Genomic DNA, 25,730 nt, shown 5'->3' with positions numbered 1-25,730 from the left:
ATCGCATGACGTAATGCTGCCATTTATGAGTAAAAAATTTACCTATTTTATTTACATTTAGCAGATGTAATTTATCAAATAATACTATTTTCTGCATACTTAGATGAAACAATATTTCTGTTTTGTAAAAAGTATATTTTTATTTACTTATTTTAGCGGTGTTCTACCTACTTACAGGGAAAAGATGAGAAAATAGGGTAAAGAAAAACAATACAATTTTTTATTCAGAGTTTTAATGCATAATTGTTGGGTTAAAATTTTTTTCGAAATACACGCCGCTGTTATACCTTCGTTTGTAATTCTTGTTACAGTTTTCTCTGACACACCTGCAATTAAATTATGAACATTTAAAAATAATAGTAACTTTAAGTTTATAATGCTTATGTAATATGTAATATATGTTTTAATTTCAGTTACCTAGTTTCATCACGTTATGTATTTGTTCAATTTTGTCGCAAAAACGAATTTATGTCATAAAAGTCCCATCAATACAGCAAAAAAAATTAAATGGCAACTCTAAAAAGTACCTGTTACGGCGGCAACTCTCTTCCGAACATTGTTTAGTGGTATTAAAACAACTTGATTCTTATGTTCCGCTTCACAGAACTCTTTCACCTGTAATATAATTTCTCGAGCCGAACTTTTTACAACTTTTGGCATTGTAATCAATCTTCAAAATGCACTAAGCTAGTTAAAAATTCACAAAAATCTACCACAACAAACGAACTTGATAACATCGAGTATCGACTAATGACAACATTGCCGACCTGTCAAATTTAGTTCCAAAAATCACCGCGGGACTTCTTTCATGAAAAGCACTATATCTATTAGTTTGACGTGATCAACAGTTGTCAGGAGAGCAGATGCTGTAGATTGATGCGAAGAAGTTGTTAGGAAACTAAATAAAATTAAAATCAATTCAAATTTAATTTCTAGAACATTGATTTTCTTGTTATCGACTGCACAGGCCTTTGTGCCTAAACAACTTTTGTGCCATCTAAATGGATGCGTTGAGCGTTCTGCTTTTAGATTTTTTAATTCTTAATGTTGATAACACTAAACATATAAACGGTTATACATAGTTTATATAAAAAGTTATTTTGTTAAGTTAAAAGTTAGTATGTATTAATTTATTTCAAAGGATATAAATTACTACATAGCAAATTGAACCGGGAAGTATTGAGCCTAAGTAACATAATTATTGTAAGGAAACTAAAAATCGTAACCGCACTTCCGTTCTTAAGATTTTATTAAATGTAAGTACATTAATATTATCAAGGCACTGGATTGAAAGTAAAATTATGTTTTTATTGCAAAGTGCAAACGCCCTAAATTTTATTTTTTTATAAAAACTGAAAACATTTATCAAAATGTTAGTAATGGTACTAATAATTACTTTACATATTTTCTATTTAAGCTTTAATGCAGTTAAACGTTAGTAGTGTTTAGGCAGTAGGTTAAATGAGACACGAAATCAAATATTTGAAAGTAGCATTATAAATAAAAACCAAAATATCTGAATCTTCCGTGATAAGATAATTTAATGTATCAACTATCAATTACTATATGAGCATGCGCGAAACGCTTTCAATGAACCTATTTGTATTTGGAATCGCAACGAGCGGCCGTGCAATTTTATTTAGTTTCGGTCTAGCACGCGCATCGCGTGGTTGTTACGAAGGCGCGCCCTCTATTTGACTTTAGACTGAAGCTCGTATATTCGATGAATGAAGTGCATTTAATAAATTAAAATCGGAACTTTGTGAAACAAAATGTGTGTTGCAAAGTGTATAATTGTCGCTTTCGCACTTTCTATAAGCATCGTTAGCTCTTGGGGTATGTATCGCAAAAATCAGCTGATGCGTGACTTTGGAACACGTGTGATTTTTTTAGTTACGTAACAGAGTAAGGGTTATAATTAATTTCATGAATTAGAAAGGGTATAATTATTTTTTTTGCATTTAATGAAATATTTTTTGTAATTTCGGGTCTCGAACTTATGTCGATAAGGCGGTAATTTGTTTGGCGCCTCGACACCATTGCAAAGGGGCCGCAAGTCACGTAGGCCACTTCGAACGGCTCGGTTATAAACCAGCTGAATTAAGAAGTAGTATCTTTTTCATATACTCTAAACAACAGATGCTTCTTTTTACATTTCAGTATAATATTCATGAAACGTACAACTGTTTCTAACTGAAATTAATTATGCCTTAATGATAGTGTTGTACATAAATAAATAGTATTAAGTATATAAATACGAACGTAGTAATATTATTTATGTTTTTTTTAAATATAGAAAATATAAAGAATCTTTAGCTGATGATAATAATGGATATTCAGTATTTAAGTGTAGGACATTCGATCAGAATCCGAAGAAATTATAAATTTGAACAGTTATTATGTGCAGGTTTGCCGCAAATGTTGTAAGATTTCTGAATCATTTTAAAAATAAGATTTTTTTTATTATTATTTATTAATCTAATGTTTTACATAATACAATTTTTAAACGGGTTAATTTTTCCACTACAGGGTTGTCACTTATAATTAAGTTGACCTAAAACTAATAATAATTTAAAATAATAACATACTTGACAAACAACTTATTTCTTCATTAAAGTTATTATTACGAAATGCATTATCTTAATATATATTTTTTGCAGACGGTTAGGTGTATAACCTTTATGTATCCTTTTAGTAAACAAACTGCTTTAATACAGTTTTTGTTAAGATTTTTTTAATTGAACTGTCTAGTTATTGAACGTATGGATGGCTGAAATTTGAACCAATGAAAAAAAGTTCCTGAGACCGAAGATATTATTTTCCTTTCTTGCCGTGCGTGGCCCGTCGCCCGATTTTATTCTTTATATAATATGTATATATATGACAATGTAGCTCATCTGCAAAATAGACCTACAACTTCAAAAAAAAATTACTTATAGGTAAAATTTAATAATTATTATAATATATACATGTATCATATAACCTAATTAATTAACATATTTAATTCTGACATAACACCAGTTAAAATAAGAAACGTAATAATATTTAACAATTGTTTTATCGCTCTGTAAAAATGTAATTTATTTGGATTGCACCTTACACGAAGCAAACCGTGAATAGTTATTAAAATAAAAAAAAATATGAAAAATATGATAGGACTAATATAGTATATTATTGTATAAATATACTGGATTTTATTTTTATAATGACATTAATTTCATATATGAAAAATTTCCAATCTACGTCGGATAAAATGATTAATGATAATCAAGGTCATCGTAATAAACTACAATTATCCCGTAAATGATAAGACTGAGGGAAATATTATTAATAATATCGTATAACATTTTCCTGCTTTCTTTGACCTTAGATTAATTTAAATGCGTTTATTTGCATCAATCAGTGTTAATGAGATGTTAAATTAACGAAAGCGCGACCAATCCGTCTTCCCATTTGACCAATCTCAAACAAACGAAGACGCCATTTTGTCGACTTTAGTTTAGATTTTTAACCGCTCTATTGAACCATTGACAATTAACATAACGCGCCATCATTGCTTTTAATTATACATTATTTCCTGCATGGCCCTTTTCGTCTATTGTCTTTGATTCTTAGCTGAGTTTTGATATGTTTTTTTATATAAATTTTCTCTGCACAAAAGACCCATTTTAACAATACGATCTAGCATAACTTAAGACTAATAAGTAATTTAAATCTAATCTAAAAAGGTTTTGATATTTATTAAAAATAATTTTATCGGTAACAAACGACCCATTTATTTAAATAACTTCAGAACTATCGAGAAATGACAAAAATAGGACTAATTGATCAATCTAACCTTTGCTATCTATTGTATTGTATGTGGTACACGGCCGTTGGCGTAGACAAAGTTTAGTACTAATTTTAGTATATTTTTTATATTTTATTTCTCGGTCTAGGTCATTTGATGTTTTCAAGTACACAGTACGTTCACTTGTGTGCTGTTTACCAAAATATATAAGACGAATTTATGATTTTTACAAGATTTTAATAAGAAAAATATAATGGCGATTCATGGCTGACATAGCGCCCCTGCGCCGGCGCCAAAATTTATATGCTATATCTAGCATACAATTTTGAAACGCATAATATTCATATCTCTCACGTTCGCACATTTGATTGCTATGGCTGATAATGCATTTTGCCTAATTAATATTAGGGTACAAAGTTCCATGCGTATAAAATTTAATATGTATGAACAATATTCGTAAAAAGAAAATTTTATAGGTTTAGGTTTTGCCGCGCACCACCACTATGTGGAACCACTCACTGAAGTATATCCGAAACAATTCGACTTAGGGTTCATTAAGAAAAAAGTGTACCAATTCTTAAAGGGCCGACAACGCACTTGCGAGCCCTCGGGCATTAACATTCCTGCCCGTTTGCTCTATAAAAAAAAGTCTGAAAACTAAGCCATGGCTTCCACATATCAAAATCCAACAGGTTTTTGACATAAGTATGACTTACATGTGTCAAATCCATTTGAGTTTTAGATAAACTATTTATACATATAGGATGAGAGCTTATCTAAATCACAGTAGAACTATTAATTAGCCTATTTAGGCTTAATAGTATAAACTTGATTAATGTAGTTACTCACGTAAAGTCGTTAATTAGAACACATAGTGCAAGGACAATCTACGGTCACCGTCGCTCAATCATGTATATAACGTAATTGTTTAAACTTAATATCCGAAATTAATTAAAGTAATTGGTTTCCCTTGTTTACATTTTGTAATCATGTAATTTACCTTCAGCATCAGGCCTTTTTCATGGCTATAATATGTTTATGTATCTGTATAAATATTTTTTTATTTATTTATACAGATATATCTATATATATATATAATGAAAATGGTCTTCGTTTGAGGCCCAATCACGCCTAAACCACTGATCGTATCGACATGAAACTACCACCATTCGATGCGAAATTTTTCCTAGATGGTTTATTTTCCTATTTATTTATTAAATTCCAACGTTCCTTCATTTTTTTATTGCTGTTTTACTTTTATGAAAATTTATCCATACGGACTTCACCGCGGAAACATTCGGGGAGGCTTCCTAGAACCTCTAAACGTCAACTGTTAAAAACTCGATTTTCGAAATATTTCAATTTTCTTAGCGGGAAGTTAAAAAGAAGAATAATAAAAATATGAAAAAAAATAAAATAATGAAACATAAAATTTATTTTAATTCGTCCAGCAAAGCGGGCGCGAAACGGCTAGTATATTATATATACATACATTATTTATTGAGAAAAATGTATATTAGGTTTTTATTCCAGAAAAGCGAACAGCCTCTATGGGGTTGTGTTCCATATGTTGGTATGTAGTTACTAAAAAGGTAGGCTAAGTAACAAAATCAAATTAAGGCGAAACGAAGTTCGTGGAATAAATATGTACAGATTAAAATAATATGTTAAAGGCTTTCCTGGAAATATCCGTACGGAATACGCAATTTAACAAATAAAGTTATTGTATTTTGAGAATTATAATCACATTCTATTTATGATCTTAAATTAGAGATATATTTTTTCTAGCTGATTTCCTTACTGTTGTCGATGGTATTAAATAACTTACATATAATATGTACAACTTAAGTAGATGGTATTGGTAACCCGCATGATTATTATTACCTATTTCTTTAACAACTTTTTGCATAACATTTACAGCTAATTCCAGAAAGATACCTCTTAACATATTAACATTATTTCTTTTAAGTTTATGTTACTTTTATTCCCATAGCTTGTTCAGTGTTACACCTGTCGTATCCATACATTGGACAGTCGGTCAGAACATGTAACATCGTCTTTTCAGCTGTATTGCTACAAGGACAGGCAGCACTTTGTCTATGATAGTACAGATACCGGCAAACTTCTAGAGCATTAAACAATGGAATGGGGGAAAGTCTGCGCAGGTGTGATTGTTATTGCGTGGAAGGCGATTTTCTAATACATAATTGCGTAAATATAATTAAACTATTCAGCAGTGTTTTACATTATAATGAATAAGTAACATGTAATCTGACGACATGTTTGGAATGCGCGTGCGTCGCAATTTTTAAATACAAAACATTCAGCATTACATTACAATATTCAGTTTAAATACCTAATTTCCTATCGACCTTATCAAAATCTTAAAATCACAGTGTTTATTTTTGCTTCATGACAAGTAAATTATCGAGATTGTAATTTAAATATGTAATCACCTGCTTGAAAATTAGATCAAAAGATAAGATAAACATATGTATTACCTACTTTATTTTTTTGCAAAACAATGATTTGATTTTTTTAAAGAAAATTTTAAATTACATTGTGTTTTACTAAACTGAAAATTAAACAAAATCATTTATTATGTAAAACTTAGGGAAAATAATTAATTACTCAGGCTTAGAAGGGATTATTTTCGTGCTGTGTTCGTTTTCGTACCTTTCATAGCACGCTCAAGGTATGAAAAGATGTCGTAGGCAATTTAATTCTCAAGTCTCCATGCCCTCGATATTGGTAGATGACGGCACGGTCTAGTTTTTTATATTCTCATACATGAAAGTGTAACTAATTGTAATTAGCAGGATATTCAAGTGTAAGGGCTAGTTGATCTAGTTCTTAAGGTAGGAAATTAAACACTCCAATGATGACTTGATTCACTATATTTCACACACAGATTTTACGTAAACTAACTAATATAACTTTAAATTTGAAAAAAGGAATTGCCCGTGCGCATGTGTTACAACCTCTTTTATAATCTATTCCCTACTTCGACTCGACCATCCCACTTCGGGCAGTTGTTTGAGTCAATTTGTAACAATTCGTAAACAACCGAACGAGTCAAATGAGTAACTATTGCACATGCGCGCTTGTAGCACGATTCTTCAGAATATGTTTCATAAAAAATGTTTAGAATTTAATTAAATAAATATTAAAAGCTAACACAAGTAATGTAACGTCATCGATTCAAGTCATTTGCCTTGCTGTTTGATCAAATGGTTGAATATAATTGGCTAGGCTATTGATTGAACGGCTAATTATGCTAGTTGGCTGCGACATATGCATGATCAGCGCTACGGATATTGAAAACAAAATTTAATTGTTCTGTATATAAGACAAACAGACAAAAAGTAAGAACATTCTAAAAAACCCTGTCGTAAATGGAAATACCTGTTTACGTACAGATTTTATTTGCCACTGGTACACAGGTGTTTTGCGTCAAAGATAAAAAAAAAGCTGGTGAACGGGATGCGGATATTGGCAATGGTAATTTTATTCGGAAAAGTTGACCTATTTCAATGTCAAATACGTCCAAAGACCAGATATTTTCTTGGATAATCATATCAGTCACAGATAAAATATCGTATATGCATAAATTTTAATAAAATCTCTTTGGCTGTATTTGTATCTGGCTGGTGATATTAAAAAGGTTATATTAAAAATACAAATTACTAAAATGTTCTTTCCAGCGTTAATTTTTATTTTTGTCGAAATAAATTAATCTTATAAGGATTTTGCTTGTTTTAAAATTATATTGCAAAAACATGCCGAGCACAAAATTTGCAAGATACCTAATGAAGAGTCAGTTTTAATGTAAGGGTTTCCAAAAACAATACCTTCTATAAAATTAATGAAACATAGAGAAATAGACATATTTTCGTCTTCTGCGTCTGTCACTATATCGAATCCGGGACCGCCAGGTATACGCTATGCGGTATCCATTAAAACACGAAGACAACTAATAAAAAATATACATAAGCAAGCGCTAAACCATTAAGTTATGTTTACATATAATAGGTGAATATATATAACTATATTATACTTATGTGTATAGGATTATCGTATGTATTATCGTTACCGTAAAATATAATTGTCTCTTGGAGTTAAAGTGTACAGGCGCTAAATAAATATTTAAGTTGGCGCCTGGTAGATAGTACCGGTGACCCCAGAGCTGGTGCTTTCCTCGCTCAACGAATAAGTATCGCAATACAGCGAGGAAATGCTGCCAGCGTTAAAGGTACACTGCCACAGGGACCAAAGTTTTTAAATTTGTTTTAATTTTGTTTTTATTATTACTATGTAGGATAATTGTAAATACTGTATATTTGATTGTTATGATTACTTATCAAGTAGAAATATTATTCATTTAATGTCCTAGAATGCATATTATGAAAATATTAAATAAATTAAGTATGTATATTTATTGTCTCTTAAATGGTGGAAGTTCTAATATCCTGAAATCAAGGAAACGCGTGCGCAACTTGTCGTGATCTAGTTACTCGGCCATGAGAAGGGATATTAAGATAAATTGTTTATTTAATATTATTTTATTTATGAGTATAATTAACGTCTTGATAAGAGTGTTGACTTTCTTATTAACGTTTTAAAAAATATATTTTTTTATAATAATAAATTTTACAAATTATAAAACATTTTTATATCTCTTGTATTTCAAATCCTTATTAATTATTTCCACTTGCATCACCTTGATATTCGTCGTTCACGTGCCGAAAACGTGGACCTACCCTTCGAGGTTACGAACTAATGGTCTGAAAATGGGCTACGGAAATAAATGGCCGGCAACGCACTCGCGAACAGTCTGGCAGGTGAGCCTCCACCTGGAAGCCTTTTAAAAAGAAATGAAATCGTTATTTATCCAAATATTTTAATTAATATTTCCATGACGCAATTCCTATTACTATTTATTTATTATATACCTAATTTAAATATGTAAAATCCGACAATATTAATTTCCCTATTAAAATACTTCCTTCTATAATTTATAATGGTTTGTCGTACTAACCGTGAATAATTAAATAACCTATTATCGTAATGAGTATTAAATAATATCAATCAAGGTCGTGCATTCAATTATTGCGCACCGAGATTTGATCCCAGCATTAATCCTTATACTATAATACTGGCAATGTCGGGAAGGCTGGATTGCATATGGGTCATTGCAATGTCGTGTGTAAATATTTACTTTCTGTAAATATACTTTAAAGTTAACCATACCAATATAATACTTAGGACAATATAGTAATAGAGCACTGTTGGTCTAGTGGCTTCAGCGTGCGACCTGAGGTCGTAGGTTCGATTCCCGGCTGTGTACCAGTGGACTTTCTTTCTATGTGCGCATTTAACATTTGCTCGAACGGTGAAGGAAAACATCGAGAGGAAACCGACATGTCTTAGACCCAAAAAGTCGACGGTGTCAGGCACACGGCTGATCACCTACTTGCCTATTAGATTTAAAAATGATCATGAAACAGATTCAGAAATCTGAGGCAAGACCTACAGAGGTTGTAGCGCCACAGATTTTTTACAATATAGTAATTAAGTTATCATTTACGATTGCTAGAATACATAGATTATAATTATAATCTTTAATATGCAGACAACACTTGCATGTACGGTGTAGGCGAAGAAATATATTTTAGAAAAAATGACACATTCTATTTATAAGAGTAATAATTTAAATGTCGATTACAGCTATTGACGTTAATTAATAATTATAATGGCCGTAACGCATTTTTATTGTGAACAATTAGTTTTTATTTCCTTTTATTGTAATCTTAAAATAATTATTGATACAATGTTTATAATAAGGACGGGTTGTTGCCCACTAACAACAGTAATAAATAAATAAAATATTTATTTCTGCGAATGATGTTGATGCTTCGAAAAAAAAAATTAAAATATCCACACTGAATTAAGAAAGCAAGTTCCTTATAACCGAGGCACGGGAAATATTTAACAAGATATGACTATATATCTATGTTTTAAAAAAAATTTGACAATAATATACCTCTTATGTTCAAGAAGTTTTCGATAGTTTGGAGATTAGGAACTAGAATGTTTTCCTATACAGATAAATGATAAGGATATCTATGTTAGCAAATATTAAGAGATTAAGAGGCTATCTTTATCTTCTATATCTATTAGTTGTGTCTTTAAAATAATTGAATTGTGTTGAAAATTTGATTGATTGTTGATTCTTGTACTGGAAAATTATGCAGTAATAGAATAGTATACATAGGAGATTTGATTTTTTTAAGTAGACACAAAAGTTAAGAATATAAAACGAAAGGACATCCGATTGTCCAGTCACAATCAAAGTTTCGTCTTTTAAATATTAACTTAACTGTTTTTGTTAGCTGTTATTAAATTAATCAATTTGAAAATGTATAACAAAGAAAACCTACATTCAATTGTTAGTGAACGTTCTGTTGCGTGTATACAATTATAAGGCACTTTGCTACACTTTTAAATATATTTTAGATACAAAAAATAAACTTTATATTAATATGAATTATATTTTGAATATCGCTTAAAGCTTATTAACGTTAATTAATAATTAAATTGGCACAGAACGCTACTTAGTTTTTTTTTTAATATTCAGATATACAAAATTTGAACAATAGTCATCAAGGTAAGACACCTAATACGCAAGTCGTACGTTGCGCACGCGTCACATCGTGCGAAAAAATGTACGCATTGTTGGGTGTTTTCCAAACATCTCTATCACCTCGTGACTGGCCTGTTATCATTGTGATTATGAAGTAATAGTTGGCGTTGATCGCTCCATTAATGTTACCCTTGGACACACCCTCGGGATATAATTATAGTACCGTAGGTTTAATTAAATTAATCAATGTTGTAATTAAAAACTTCCTACTTTTTCTAGAACTAGCGAACTGTGGAATCGGCTCCCGGGGGGGGGGTCTTCCCTCAGAGATACGACCTCCAAATTTTTAAAAAACGAGCCTACTCCTCCCTCAAAGGCCGGCAACTCACCCATTAAAATGGGTGTCTATGGGCTGCGTGGACTACCCTTTTTGGTCGTCCCGCAAGCTCGTTTGCCCCCCTATTATATAAAAAAAGTAAAGAAATTGTCCCTGATAAATAATATACAAAAAATCTTGAGGTACACAATACATTTGTGTGATGTGATACCTACTCGTTATCAACTAAGTCAGTAAAAAGTACATTCGCAGTCCGTCACCTCGAGATAACATGACGTCAAATAGAACATTAACACTGAAAAGCGAGGTTTCGAAAACTATTATGAAGCATATAAGGCATTACATAAGTGTAATTATCATTACCATGACGACTATTGGTCATTGGAATCGATCCATTACATTCCTGCCAAAATATGCTGTCGGAGACAAAAATACACTCATTTACTATACAGTTATTTATTACGTGCAAACGATTCTTAGTAAAGACTTTTTTACTTGTTGCAGATATTGCCATCACGACAGGGGACCAATTAGAATTTTACACAAACAAAACGAAAGAAAAGGATGAGGTTGGAAGATTTAGAGATCTCACAGCCTTGGCACACGATGCCGTCCATAACTTGTTGTTATTCGTTGATAAACAGGGCGATAACGCGTCTATATTTAGCTACAACCTGGCCACGAAGAAGTCACAACCTCTAGTGGGTAGACGGTCACATGAGAGCATACAAGGTCTGGCATTTGACCCGGTTTCCGGTAAGATCTTCTGGCCGGACACGGAAGATAAAATCATCTACTGGACCTCGTTGTGGTCTAGGTCCAAAACTGATATATACGGAAAAGTTCTATTGAATATGACACACGAAATACCTAGGGATATCGCTGTTGATAGCTGTAGGGGGTGAGTGTAAATCATATTTAACACTTCGTTGTATTATAATAATACTAGTATGTGCCTTTAAAAAAAAAATATTATTATTGGGAGCCCGTTCAAGAATTACGTAAGCACTCTGGAAGGGTCTTTGAATTTTCTTATTTGGTGATTACGTCAACAGTAATTATTTACATTTTACACATACGAGCATTACCCACACATTGTCTATGCTTGAAAACGAAATGCATTTTCGAGGATTCCTACAAAAAATTAATACGTTTATGTACTATTATTTTCGAGAGCTTTGCTTACTTTTGCTGACAAGGGATAAATTGCAGTAAATCTGCTTATGTAATACTTGAACGGCCCTAGTTCTATTAAATAATCGATACAATAATTGTGTAGTTTAGATTTCTTCATATGATTTATTAGGTTTACTTAGGTTAGTTTTTTTTTGTGTTCTAGTATTTGTTTGGCCCCTTTTAGGGTAATAACCTCCTCCATGTCCATTTTCATTCTTTTTGTCTTGAGTAACATTCATCCAGTTTTTTCCCGCTAGTTCTACTTTGTCATCTGTCCATCTTTTCTTTTGTCTTCCTATTTCCAGTAGGTCCAGGCCATTTTGTTGTTTCAAGTGTCCATCTTTTGTCCAGCGCTCTAGAATAACCTGCTCATTTCCATTTAAGCCTTAGTGCGTGAATATGTTTCTGTTTTATTTATTCTGCAAAATATTATACAAAAAAGTCAATAATAAAAAGGAAAATAACAAAAAAACTAAATCAAATTCGTTACACATTATCTTTAATCTTAATTAACATGTTAGAGATACGATATCGACAGGTAATGGTTATTCAGCAGAAATTGAAAAGAAGATAGAGTCGCGACCTTTTTATCATACGATTTCAAATTTTATCTATAACATTTTGCGTGTATTATTTTGGACACTAGTCTAAAATATATCGAATTTTCAGTTACATATACTGGACCAACATAAACGTTACGAGACCAACGATAGAAAGAGCGCGCCTGGATGGCACCGGCCGAGAGGTCATTATAGACAAGGACATCTATATGCCTGTCAGCATCGCTGTCGATCAGAGAACAAGGAGTCTGTACTGGGTCGACGACAAAGAAGGCATACATTATACCATTGAAACGTCAGACTTGGACGGCGGGAACCGAAAGAAGGTAGTCGTTGGAATACATCACCACCCGAACACGCTGACTGTATCAAAGGATTCGTTGTACTGGGTAGATTGGGCTTACAAAACTGTATGGAAAATCGATAAAGACGCACCTCCTTACACAGAACCAGAAGAATTCCTAACATTCTCTAACGGGAATATTAAGCCCTTCGGTATCGTAGCAAACTATAACATTGAAGATCAAATTGAGGGTATACCAGAGTGTAAGAACGTGTGGGAAATGCAGAAGTCTAAAAATGAGACGGTCGACATTCCAACCGATTCCACCTTCGATGTTGGTCTCTTCTGCTTACATGGCGAAGGGTCTGGAAATGAATGCAAATGTATACAAGGATATACAGGCGATCGTTGTGAGATATCTGTGTGTCAAAACTTTTGTTTGAATGGGGAATGTAAAGTAGGATCCGAAGGGCAGCCTACCTGCAGGTAATTTGTTTTGGTGTTTATTCATTTAACAGGACGCGATTGCGCGCGCCTTATCGCTAAAAGCGTTCAAGTTTTGTGAGAGTTAACGTAGGAATTGCGAAAAAATCAATATCTATTCCCAGAACCATGTGGTTTTTATGAAGAGAAACATTGGAAACCATTACATATTACAGTATGTTAAAATTCATAACAAAACAAAAAATAATCGCATCATAAACAATATCATTATTTATTTGCTTTAGTAACAATTTTTTTATAGTCTTTATTTGTTTTTAGATGAAAGAAACAAGTTTTCAATTAAATGTTTCATTACAGTATGTTAAAATACATAAAAACAAAAAACAATTGCATCATAAACAAAAGCATTCTTTATTTTGTTTAATAACAATTTTTTATACATTGTCTTTATTTGTTTTAAGATGCAAGAAACAAGTTTTCAATTGTTTATATGTACATTGTTTTTAGCTGCAAGAAAGGATATACTGGGCTCCGATGCGAAGTGAATGTATGCAACGGTTATTGTCTGAATAGTGGTGAATGTTCGATCAGTTCTGATAAACCTATTTGCAAGTGTCCAGATAATTTTGAAGGGGGGAGATGCGAAAGAAAAAAACTCGAAGTAGCCACTACAATAGCACCTGTTAAAGATATATGCAAGTAAGTCATGTTTGCGTTTAAACTCACACACACTTTGAAATCAATTTTCCTTTAGTTTTAGTATTTTTTATCTCTTCGGGTTTGTTGTGTTTGCCTATAAGTGTTTGTCACATTAAATATTTAGTTTTTCTTGTACCAATTTATCAGTGTGCAAGCTTTTCAAATAAAATATAAAAACTTCGTTGGTTAAAAAAAGTTTTTTTTTATTTGTCCATCAGATATACACCACTTTATATCAGAGTTCTAGACAATCAATTATACCATATCATCTAGTCTATAATAATCTGCCGAAATTATATTTGATAATGATCAAGATATTCATTAATTTGATAAAACATGCGGCAAATTACGCACAAAACTAAATCTCTTTATCATGTCTGATAAGGCTTAGATATGGTTCACCAAAACAACTTGTGTTGAGTTTCTTCGTTCTGTAACCATGGAACACATCAATGACATTGATAATTTTACGGCATTACTCAGTAAAAGCAAACAATTATTCCGGTAATCGAACTTAAGTCTGTTTTAAAGCGTTAACCACTAAGTTTCTTAGTAATTCATTAATTAATTCATTTACTACCAACACACAAATATACAGATGTGCAATAATCTTAACCTAATAAATAGAAATAAAACAATTTAATAAGTTTGGTCTCTGTGGCAATGTACATTTGATCCTGGCAGCATTAGCTCGCTGTATTGCAATACTTATTTGTTGAGCAAGGAAAGCACCAGTTCTGGGGTTACCGGTACTATATACCAGGCGCTAACTTAAATCTTTAATTAGCACCTGTGCACTCGAACTGCTCAAGAGTATCTACTCCAAAGGGAACAAAATCAAAGTTTATTAGTTGTATTTAAGTTAGTTCATATTTAACGAGGAAAAATTATTTATTATACAGTTTCTGTCAATTGTCTTACTGTGAAAAAACTACTAATTGATCAAAGTAATATTTCCGAGATTACAAAGTGCGTTTTCAAAGGTTAAACGAACCTTGAGGATCGTGAAAGCGGAAATCAAAGCCTTGTCTTGAAGTAAATAATTATGTTTAATCTTTTAAGATATTTCGATAGCAGTATGATTAATTTAATTGATAACGCAACGAAAGCAATCCATCGCAATAACTTACAATTCGCTTACTGAAAACGTGAATGTAGCAAGACCTTTGTAGAATAATAGGTTTTAAGCAAATATATAAAATAAATACAGAAATTAGACGGTCATGTCACAAGTTGGTCACAATTTGTCCGTCCACCGTATTTTCTTTTCTATATATTTACCTACTTTTATAAACATGAAATCAACTTTAAAGACACTGTACCTCAACACATGGCACTCTTAATATTTTAGACCAATAATTATAAATGTCGACGCTTCGGTGGACGGTGAAATTGTGACCAATTTGTATTCTACCGTCACCTGTTTGTATTTTTTTTGTAGTGAAACTTCTTAGGCACATGAGGGTAAAATTTTTACGGAACGTCACGAAGATGCGCAGCGTTTTTGTCGATTTTTTTTTCTTTAATAAAGATGTGCTAGTATTATATTGTGGTTATATTCATACTTGAACACCGATGGTGTTTTTAATACATATCAATATCATTATTATTTCATTAAGTAACTAAATTACATTTTTTTTTCTTTTCATTTTTTTTATCTTTTCATTTTTTTTTCAAACAAACATTTTCATTTCATTTGTTGGTTTTGTACACAGGACCAAGATTTTTTTTGGTAAGACCCAGTTAGCTGTTTTAGACATGGACATAAGTTAGCAATTATGATAATAATGAATTTGTTATATTATTTGGTAATTGTTACCATATTTATTGTATATATTTCAACGTAAAATTGTAAATACCGTTAGATTGTAATCTATCTCGCGAGATTATAAACTGTCGAAAGATTGTGAACTCAAGGTACTGCTTACAATTTAACGTATTATTATTAGGTAGATTATAATTTATCGAAGTGAAATCGTCAAATTGTGAAACGGTACGCACCTCGCGCGCTGATTGGTCGGCTTTATAGTAGACCGTTATATGTCCATAGAGTTAGGAATGAAACAAGGGTATCGGTCAAATAAAATGAATGCTCTTCAAAAATTAGTATTTATTACTTAGTAGGTAATCAATAATTCTGACATCACATGATGAAAAAAAATATATCAAAATAAAAAAAATCAGAAACGTAACAATATTTTCTCTTCATACTCAAATTAAAATTGAAAAATTAATGAAATTTTCTTTTAGAAAAAAACGATCACAAAATAAAATCAAAATTAAAAAAAAAAACAAATCGAAAACAAATGAAATGTTTTTGAAAACGTAACAAAATTGTCTATTATATAAAAAATAAGAAAGTAAATTGCACCAATTAATTTTAGTTCTGGTTTCTAGTTAGCCTTAGTATTATTAATTAATATAGAAAGACTAGCAAAATTATGGGATTTGGGCCGCTTAATTACTCATTAATTCATTTACAAAGAAGTTTCACTTCCGACATGTGTACTTTGTACGCACGCTCTTTTGTTAAATAAATAATACTTAAAAATTTAAAACTAATTTCTTTAAATTGAAAAAATTCAAACAAGCCATGACTTTTACAGTTGCACGAACACGAACAACTCGCCAGGACACCCAGATGTAACAAAAAGCCAAACAATTGCCACCCCGCCGATGACAACTACTGAAGCGTTGTTAGTGGGCGATGATTTTGAAGAATCCTGCGCAGGATGGGATGGCGTGCGCGATCCTATATTGATGGCGTTGGGAGTACTATGTGGACTTCTGAGCTTGCTCTGTGCTATTCTTATTACGAAAGTACTGCAACTGAAGCGACGACCTAGGTATGTGTATTTTTAATATTCCAAGTGTGTTTCAAATAAGGTTTTATTAAAGGGGACGCGAATGTAATTCGAAAAAACAAACCGTTGATTTAGAATTTCAACAGCGTCTTTATTCCAATACAACTCTATTATATTTTATTTCACGAATAAAAAAAGAGCATATTCCTGCCTCAAATGCCGGCAACACACCCGCTTAAATGGGAGTCCACGGGCTGCGATATCTGCCCTTTTATCCTATAGGCCTTGTTTGCCCCTCTATGCTATAAAAAATACAAGTTAACGAGATATGCTTACGTCATGCTTTTACTTCCATTTTACTTTCCAAGGGGAACGCTTTGTCGTTTCGTCTCATCCCTTAGGTATTTTAATAAATAAAACAATAGTAAATCGGTGGCGCTACAACCTTTTTAGGTCTGGGCCTCAGATTTCTGTATCTGTTTCATGATCATTTGTCAATCTAATATGGTCCAAGATCCCAGGGCCGCCAGACGTCACGTATTTTCTGACGGATGAAATGTGGACGATTGGGTAGTGTTAGTATGTACTATGATCGTATGCCTACCTGCTAGCTTGGTCAAACGGCCAATTTCCAGGTATCAGGTAATCAAGGTACACAAAAACATTACTTACTTCACGTAAATTCTCATGGCTGATTTTTATATATGTTTTCGAGTGTATAGTTAGAAATAAATTGTCAATACTCCCAGACACTTTCCGTCGGCCATATTGCTTAACAGACGCTTTAAGGGTCTCAAAATAATTAGTCAACTTCATGTAAATTCTGACGCTCCATTTTTATATATGTTCATCCCACAACTATTTTAAAAGCTTTGACAAGAAGACAGACCGATCCAAGGGGCCAATCATCCCCTAAACTAAATTTTAATATCTCTATGAGTGGGAGAGCATTATCTACGCGCATGAGACTGAGTGAGACCGACTGCGCTGTTAAAGCCATGAAAATTACTTGAAAAATTATTATTATTCAAAAAGGGCAAGCAAAAGCCGTTTAATATTTTGAAGAAAAATGAAGAGTACCAACAAGCATTTCACCGTTTTGGTACGTTGGATTTTGTTGGTGATGTAGATGAAGAAGAACGTGTATTCAACATAATACAAAAATTTATCTGTGATGTTTACAACGTTCCTGGAATAATTGATGTAGATGCTGCCAGACTACAGTTGTTTATCATTTACATACATGGTATCTGATATAAATGAAGAATTCAATCGAAAGAATTTAAGAAACTTTGATGCCAGTAACTTACCACCTTGTAAAAGTGAGCTTTGGCAACAGTTTCGACGGGCTAGCTTTGGAACAATGCAAGTATGAAGATGATAAATATTTTCAACCCCGAAAACAATGGCTGGACACTACAAGATGGTAAATATGATTTTCATTGGTTCGATGGAGATCAATTATCGGGTTTTGTCAGTGAGTCGCTGGAAGAACAATCAGGTAAATTATTTTCGTTTCTCATATTATTTGTATCTTTTTAGTTTTTTCAGACCTTCATTGTTTAACTTGTTTTTTACAGAGGAAGAAAATAAGGATAATGCTGATGATGACGATCACGATTTAGATATTCAATTTCAAGATTGATATTTTATGATGATGATAATGAAGATTAAAAGCCACTGTTAAGAAATATTGAGGAATTAATATTTTTCCACTTTGTTTCCAAGTTTCCAATAAATAATTAATTAAAAAAATTGCTGCTATTTAAATATAAGTGGTATTTTAAAAAAATATTTTTTAGTTTTAATTAATAAATTGAAAAAAAAAAATGTCGGCTAAGTTTAGTATTATTTATTATGTGTCAATTTTTTTCTTATTTTTGTTGCTATAATTTACTTGTCAACAAAAGTTCTTAAAATTATAAAATATCTGTTCAAGTAATTTTCATGGCTTTAACAGCGCAGTCGGTCTCACTCAGTCTCATGCGCGTAGATAATGCTCTCCCACTCATAGAGATATTAAAATTTAGTTTAGGGGATGATTGGCCCCTTGGATCGGTCTGTCTTCTTGTCAAAGCTTTTAAAATAGTTGTGGGATGAACATATATAAAAATGGAGCGTCAGAATTTACGTGAAGTTGACTAATTATTTTGAGACCCTTAAAGCGTCTGTTAAGCAAAATGGCCGACGGAAAGTGTCTGGGAGTATTGACAATTTATTTTTAACTATACACTCGAAAACATATATAAAAATCAGCCATGAGAATTTACGTGAAGTAAGTAATGTTTTTGTGTACCTTGATTACCTGATACCTGGAAATTGGCCGTTTGACCAAGCTAGCAGGTAGGCATACGATCATAGTACATACTAACACTACCCAATCGTCCACATTTCATCCGTCAGAAAATACGTGACGTCTGGCGGCCCTGGGATCTTGCTCTAAATAGCTAGGTAATCAGATGAGATGAGCTTGACACACACCATCCACTTTTTGGGTCTAAGGCAAGCCGGTTTACTCACGATGTTTTCCTTCACCGTTTGTGCAAATGTTAAATGTGCACATAGAAAGTCCATTAGTGCACAGCTGGAGATCGAACCTACGACCTCAGGGATGAGAGTAGCACGCTGAAGCCACTAGGCCAACACTGCTCCTGTCGGCACTGTTTTTCATATTACGTGCAGATTATAAATAGTTGGGTTTAAAAAGTATTTAGCATTAATTTTAAATTTATAGTTCCTAATGAAAGTATTTCAACTCTGACCAGTTTCTATAATAAACGAACACATAACAATTTACACGGTTCGTTAGTTATTGGTAATGGTTGGAGTATCGAATTCATTATTACAACATAATCGTGTAGATATGAAAACTAGCGGAACAATTTAATTAATGATGGTAATGAATTCAGGAATATATTTATGAACGAATATTTACGAAGTTAGACAACTGTTATAACTCGAAACCTCTATTGAGTTATATCTAGAATAAATTTTTGTTTACAAATATAAGAAGCTGTGTTGGCCTAGTGGTATCAGCGGGACAAGTATTTCCGAACCAATTCGACTTAGGGTCATTCAAGAAAACAGCGTACCAATTCTTTAGGGGCAACGCACTCTCTAACCTTCTGGCAGTGCCCATGGTATCACTTAACTTGAGGTCAGCCTCCTGTCAACTCCCTGTTCTATAAAAAAAAAGGTTTAATCCCCGACAGGGCATCGAACGGTGAAGGAAAATATCGTGAGGAAAATGCTTAGACCCTTAAAAAGTCAACCTGGATTCCGAAATCTGAACCTAGAAAGGCCGGCAACGCACTTGCAATCCTTCTGGCAATGTAAGTGTCCATGGGCGGCGGTATTACTTAACATTAGGTGAGCCTCCTGCCCGTTTGCCTCCTATTACATAAAAAAAAAGTTTTAGCGCCACTACATACTAGTGGCGAAACTTTTTTTGTAATTGTATAAGGTACGTTTTTAATGACATTTTGCGTATAAACAGGGAAATTTGGTTATCTACAGGTCATATCGTTTATTTATGTAATAATTTTATAAACAAAACAGTAGCTCAATGATAAATAATATTGATGTTGATTAAAAATACATAGTAATGTTATGAATACGTCGCACTGTTTACATTACATTGGCTATGTTAGAGTAGAATGCGGAGGTCGTGGATTTGTCTATGCCGTAGTAGAATTTGAAGGAGAACTACGTCTTCTCTATATACATTCAAACGGTAATCATTTAGGGAACTTGATGAAGATGTAAATACTCTGTAATAGAATTTTTAGCATCTAGCCTATATGCGCTAAAAATTGGAACTAAATTGAAAAATGAACAGGATATGCATTTAATGTAACGTAATCATATCCAGTCAGCCTAGCTGTTTCATGAAATGGTTGAATATCATTGAGGCATGTTAAACGGCGCTGTTTAGTAAAGAGACTAGGTTGTTAATTAAACGGCTAATTAAGATAGTTGGTTGCGACATAATATATATAAATTAAGGCTGTTTCCCAAAGTGTCAGACCAGACCGATTGTTGCGATTTTCACATAATATGCTGTAGGTATTAAGTTCACCACACATGCTCCTTGGGATTTGTAAACTTACCATTTAATTTTAATAGAGATTTCAAGATTGGCAATAACTAATAATTTGTTGGCAAGTACGAAACGGAATTTCGATGTAAAACTTTAAATAGCTAATGTCCCAAATTAATAATTATTTGGTACGAAAACACAAAATTGAATGGTCAAAACACTATTGATCTCAATTAAATGCGTTTTTCTTCCGCGCGATTCCAAGCTTGCGAATTTAAAGCTACGGACACAAAGAATATATCAAACTTGGTATCACTGTCGTTATTGTAAGACACATAGTAAAAACACAAACATAAAATACTCTTTCCCAAATACGAAAATTCGTTAGATACTGTTCAACGCGGAAATAAATCATTTAGGTATATGCATATTTCTTATTACTTTAATACTGAACTTTCCAATTTACAGGATAAAGAAACGTATAATAGTGAACAAGAATGTCACACCGCTGACGGCTCGACCGGATCAATGTGAAATAACTATAGAGAATTGCTGTAATATGAATATATGTGAAACGGTAAGTTTTATTTATTGATTTAATCTTCGTTACATTTATAAGAACAGGTAACATAAATTATTAGCGGTGCAACGCCCTTATCCCTAACAAGCGATCTCGTCCAGGCAACCATAGTAAGAGAAAAAAACGTGTGTGTACTTATGTACACGCGTTAGAAGTTATACTTCTTTGGTAACAAGATAAGAATCTTTTCAAAAATTTATCTTTCGCCTTATTCTACGTTTGTAGAAAAAAACAGCACTAAGTATAGATAAAATTTACTATCATCATTTTTTCCTAACGCGCCAAACGAAGTTTAACTTCAAAAATCTAAAATGTTGACTATAGCTAACTTCAGGGTGTCGGTTTTTTGTGACGGTATGCGCGCGCATCGTTAAAATTTACTCTCATCATTTTTCCCTAACGCGCCAAAAGAAAAAAATAAATACTTAGGGTAAAGTGCAAGAAGTGCATAGGTCATCAAATGAACAAAAATAAAATTACAAGTAACACTGAAAAGTTATACAATTGAAAACTTAATTTAACATAAAACTAAAAATAATCTAAAAGAATAAGAAATACAAGAATTTCAAAAGTCGCGATTGAGCAGTATATAGGAAGCATTTAAGAAGTGTTTTTGTAGAATACTTAAAAAAAATGCTAACTATAAAGTCTACAAAAAAGATACTTTATACAAATTACCTATACAATACTGATAGCTAATAACGTTTGGCACTAGAATAGTGGGTTACGCACCAGCAGTTTATATAATCTTGCACTTTTATTCACTAAACTTTCAGTAACTCAAAAGTAATAGTTCTCTTTGGCGTCTTGTTCCCGTCGTTAGCTAAAGCAAACACTATTTATAGAAATAATACATCACCAAGTTAGGTTTTATTATATTTATTTATTAAATTACAAAATACACTGATTTTGTGGCTTCAATGCTAATAGGTACCACGAAACAGTTTTTATATAGTCTGTGACCCAAATAATATGACTTTTTATGGGTAGAAGATTATCATAATCCGTTCAGTAGACCCAGAGATTAAATGCGGCTCTCATCCTTGAAGTCGTAGGTTCGATCCCCGACGTGCACATTTATCTATGTGCTTATGTGCGCATTTAACTCGCTCAAACGGTGAAGGAAAACATCGTGTGGAAAACTTAGACCCAAAAAGGTGACGGCGTGTGTGAGGCACAGGAGGCTGATCACCTATCTGCCGATTAGATTGACAAATGATCATGAAACAGATACACAATTATGAGGTGCATATTTATAAGAGTTGTAGCGCCACTGGTTTATTTTTTTGACCCAGAGATTACCCCATGCAACCTCACATACATTACCTCTATAATAATAATATAAATTTCAAAGTTGCACTATTGCTTGGTACATTAAAAACCTTTCTAAGCAATTCAATTATTAAACTATTGAACATTTGTATCTGGAGAATCCTTTTGTCATTTCTTTTGGAATATCCATGAGCATGGTTTTGGATTATTAAAACGTTTACCGTCTAAATTTAGTAATAAGTTAAGGAACATATTGTTGTTATCTATATTTGCCAGTTTATTACGCTCAATGTATTACGTATTATAAAATATATACACAAACAAGATATGGTGGTACGCAACGAGTTACAGTATTAACTCATGTTATCAATTTAATATCGAGAAATAATATTGGTATTAAACAGAAAAATGTGTTCAGAAAAGATTTCTGATACAAAAACGGAATCCAAAAAGTATTTATTATTTTTATCGATTGTATTACCAAAATAATTAAAGGTGTTAAATTAATTTATATGTATATGTATTAAGAAGATCTTTATTCTTATTTTTGGTAGGTAAATTATTTTTAATCAGTAATTTTTTGTATTCATAATCAGATTTTTTTACAATAGTGTAATACCAATGCAACTTATTACAAAAATCAACTAAAAAACATTAATAAAACAAATAACTTTTTTTCTCACAATGAATACTACTTTATTTAATTCTGTCAATGAAATAAATCTAGTCTTTGATGTTGGATATTGAAGGCAATACGAAAATGGCGCTTTTTAATTTATGTATCTTTCATTTTTATACACAAGTAGGTTTTAAGTGCCTTACAGATATCATTGTATTATGCAGCCGTTTTAAATAAATTAAGTATAACACAATACTCTACACACACTACTTAGAGTTCATTTAATTTTTCTAATTAAGGAAGACTATTTAAAATTGTCGAAGATTCTCGTCCGTTCTCGTAATTTGAGAACTGCCAGTTAAGTAAATTTAAAAGCATTAACTTTTTTTCTGACGGTTATACCTGATATTTGATTATAATATCCATTTATAATTTTATGGTTAAGATTGTAAATAATTTAAATAGTTTCAATTAATCACTTAGAAATAATAATAAATAAATCAGTGGTGCTACAACCTTTTTAGGTCTGGTCCTCAGATTTCTGTATCTGTTTCATGACTATTTGTCAATCTAATAGCCAAGTAGGTTCGAACCATTCGAACTCGAATCACTTATAATATTGGGAAATTCAACTTCTATAATACTACTAGTAGACTCGGCCAAGCGTTGCTGTGGCTAAGATTTTTGTTATATTACATAGTAGTAAACTATTCAAGAAAAACGGCAGGAGAACACGAATCCACCATGCTTTTTTGGTGGTTATGCCATTAAATTGTAGCTTATGTGAAACGTTGGTATTTATTTTGATAAGGATCAATACCTAGGTACGAATAAACGAAAATTACTTTTCTAGCGGTGGTATTTTAATAATAAAAAATAAAATAAAAGGACGCTTATTGTGACGTAACTATAAAAGATGCTGTCGCGTCATTTTTTATAGATAGTGATGTGTCCTGAAAAATTTTAATACATCATTTTGTTCTATCATTAATAGTTTTCGCAGCGCACGCGATTGAAGGAAGTTTTTTGTTTATTTTTTTACACCTTGGGTTAGATTATTCAAGTTTTAGTAAGCATCCCTTTTTGAAAATGCCTATGTCACTCGGGAATAGTGTAGCTTGCCAACGGTGAAAGAATTTTTGAAATCGGTCCAGTAGTTTCGGAGCCTATTCAAATTTCAAACAAACAAAAAATCTAATCTTTCCTCTTTATAATATTAGTATAGATAAGGGTTAAGCTAAGCCAGTAATAATGACTATTATTTATTAGTACAATTGTATTTATTTATTTGTACTTTTTCAGCCCTGTTTCGAGCCAAAATCGACGATTAGGCCGAACCTGCTAAACACAAAACAAGGAAAGGAAGAGAAACGGAACTTAATTGCGAACATGGAAAATCCCGATGATATGTACTAATGTACAATTTGGTAATAATCCAGTTTACCTAACTATGTGATATTTAGGAATTTTAATACAGAACAAAATTTATTGAAATAATAAACGGCCAATCTCGATTACATATAACAGATTAAAATTCATATAGCAATTGGTACAGCAAAATAAAATATTAATTGTATATGGTTTAAACGATTGCTTCTTCGCTCAGTGATTTTTTAAAATACTTTAAGTACAAATAATTTTTTAAATGTATGTTTCTATTTTAATCGCAAAGTTAAACACAAAATGAAGATTAGCGTCCTGAAAACGTTTAATATTTAAAGAAAATTGACGAATTAAATGCGCATCAATATACCCAACAAATAAGTTGGTCAGAGCCAATTTTTCCTACTGAAAGCTCCCTTCTGAAAAAGAGTGAAATATCTAAAAAGGAATTCGAGGTTGGCCGTAACACGAGTACAGAAAGTCTGTTAGATTAAGTAGATTTTTTTCCACGCCGTGCCTTTTCGTCTAATTTATTGGGGTTAAAAATGTACTTAGTTTTTGATACCAACATATGATACTTAATTTTCGTTAATGGACTGAGGTAACGTGCCAAAAGGCAGATACCGATTTTTTTTCTTAGGTAGGCCAAAGAGTTTGTGAAATTTCGCATTATTTTACAGTTTTAATGAAATTGACATTCGATTTTTGTGTTCATAATGTTATTTTTATGTGTTCCTTTTTGTATTGAAAGCGTCTTGAAACTTGCTACAAATAAAATACGGCCTTTAAAGTTGTATGCAATAAGTGAGCGTGCGAGATGGGCCCTACTATTGTAGTGCAGCTTTTTATAAATATATATGTATTATATAAAATGAAATCAATTGTTTTTTCAATATAAAAAAAACCGCAAGCTTACCGCGTAACTTATATCTCTATGTAATTCCAACCTGTGTTACAAATGAAACATCGAAATTGCGTTTCTATATAACTATTAAGTTGTAAAATCCTATTGAAGTTATGTGGTACGCTTGCTGACACGCCATCTTAAAACAAAATATGTAATTCGGATTAAATAAGACTTTGGCACTTTTTGGAAGTAAT

General features: G+C 32.1%; 1 protein-coding gene across 1 annotated transcript; it reads left to right on the top strand.

The window, feature by feature from the left end:
* Positions 1 to 1,613: 1,613 nt before the first annotated feature.
* LOC125057136 (protein cueball) lies at positions 1,614 to 24,786 on the top strand. Its single transcript, XM_047660617.1, has 7 exons — positions 1,614 to 1,836; positions 11,275 to 11,671; positions 12,616 to 13,275; positions 13,741 to 13,932; positions 16,539 to 16,778; positions 21,244 to 21,352; positions 24,549 to 24,786. The coding sequence occupies exons 1-7, from the start codon at positions 1,773 to 1,775 to the stop codon at positions 24,660 to 24,662; spliced, it is 1,776 nt and encodes a 591-aa protein (XP_047516573.1). The 5' UTR covers positions 1,614 to 1,772; the 3' UTR covers positions 24,663 to 24,786.
* The last annotated feature ends 944 nt before the right edge of the window (positions 24,787 to 25,730 follow it).

Source organism: Pieris napi, chromosome 16 (genome assembly GCF_905475465.1).
Source record: "Pieris napi chromosome 16, ilPieNapi1.2, whole genome shotgun sequence".
Taxonomy (NCBI): domain Eukaryota; kingdom Metazoa; phylum Arthropoda; class Insecta; order Lepidoptera; family Pieridae; genus Pieris; species Pieris napi.
Note: the sequence above shows the minus strand (reverse complement) of the source record. Positions and strands in the feature narration are given on the sequence as shown.

Excerpts from the sequence above, each read along its gene's own strand:
- LOC125057136 (XM_047660617.1), top strand. The coding sequence starts at position 1,773 with ATGTGTGTTGCAAAGTGTATAATTGTCGCTTTCGCACTTTCTATAAGC. Across the intron at positions 11,672-12,615 it reads GCTGTTGATAGCTGTAGGGG|TTACATATACTGGACCAACA; the intron begins GTGAGTGTAAAT and ends TCGAATTTTCAG. Across the intron at positions 13,933-16,538 it reads CCTGTTAAAGATATATGCAA|TTGCACGAACACGAACAACT; the intron begins GTAAGTCATGTT and ends TGACTTTTACAG.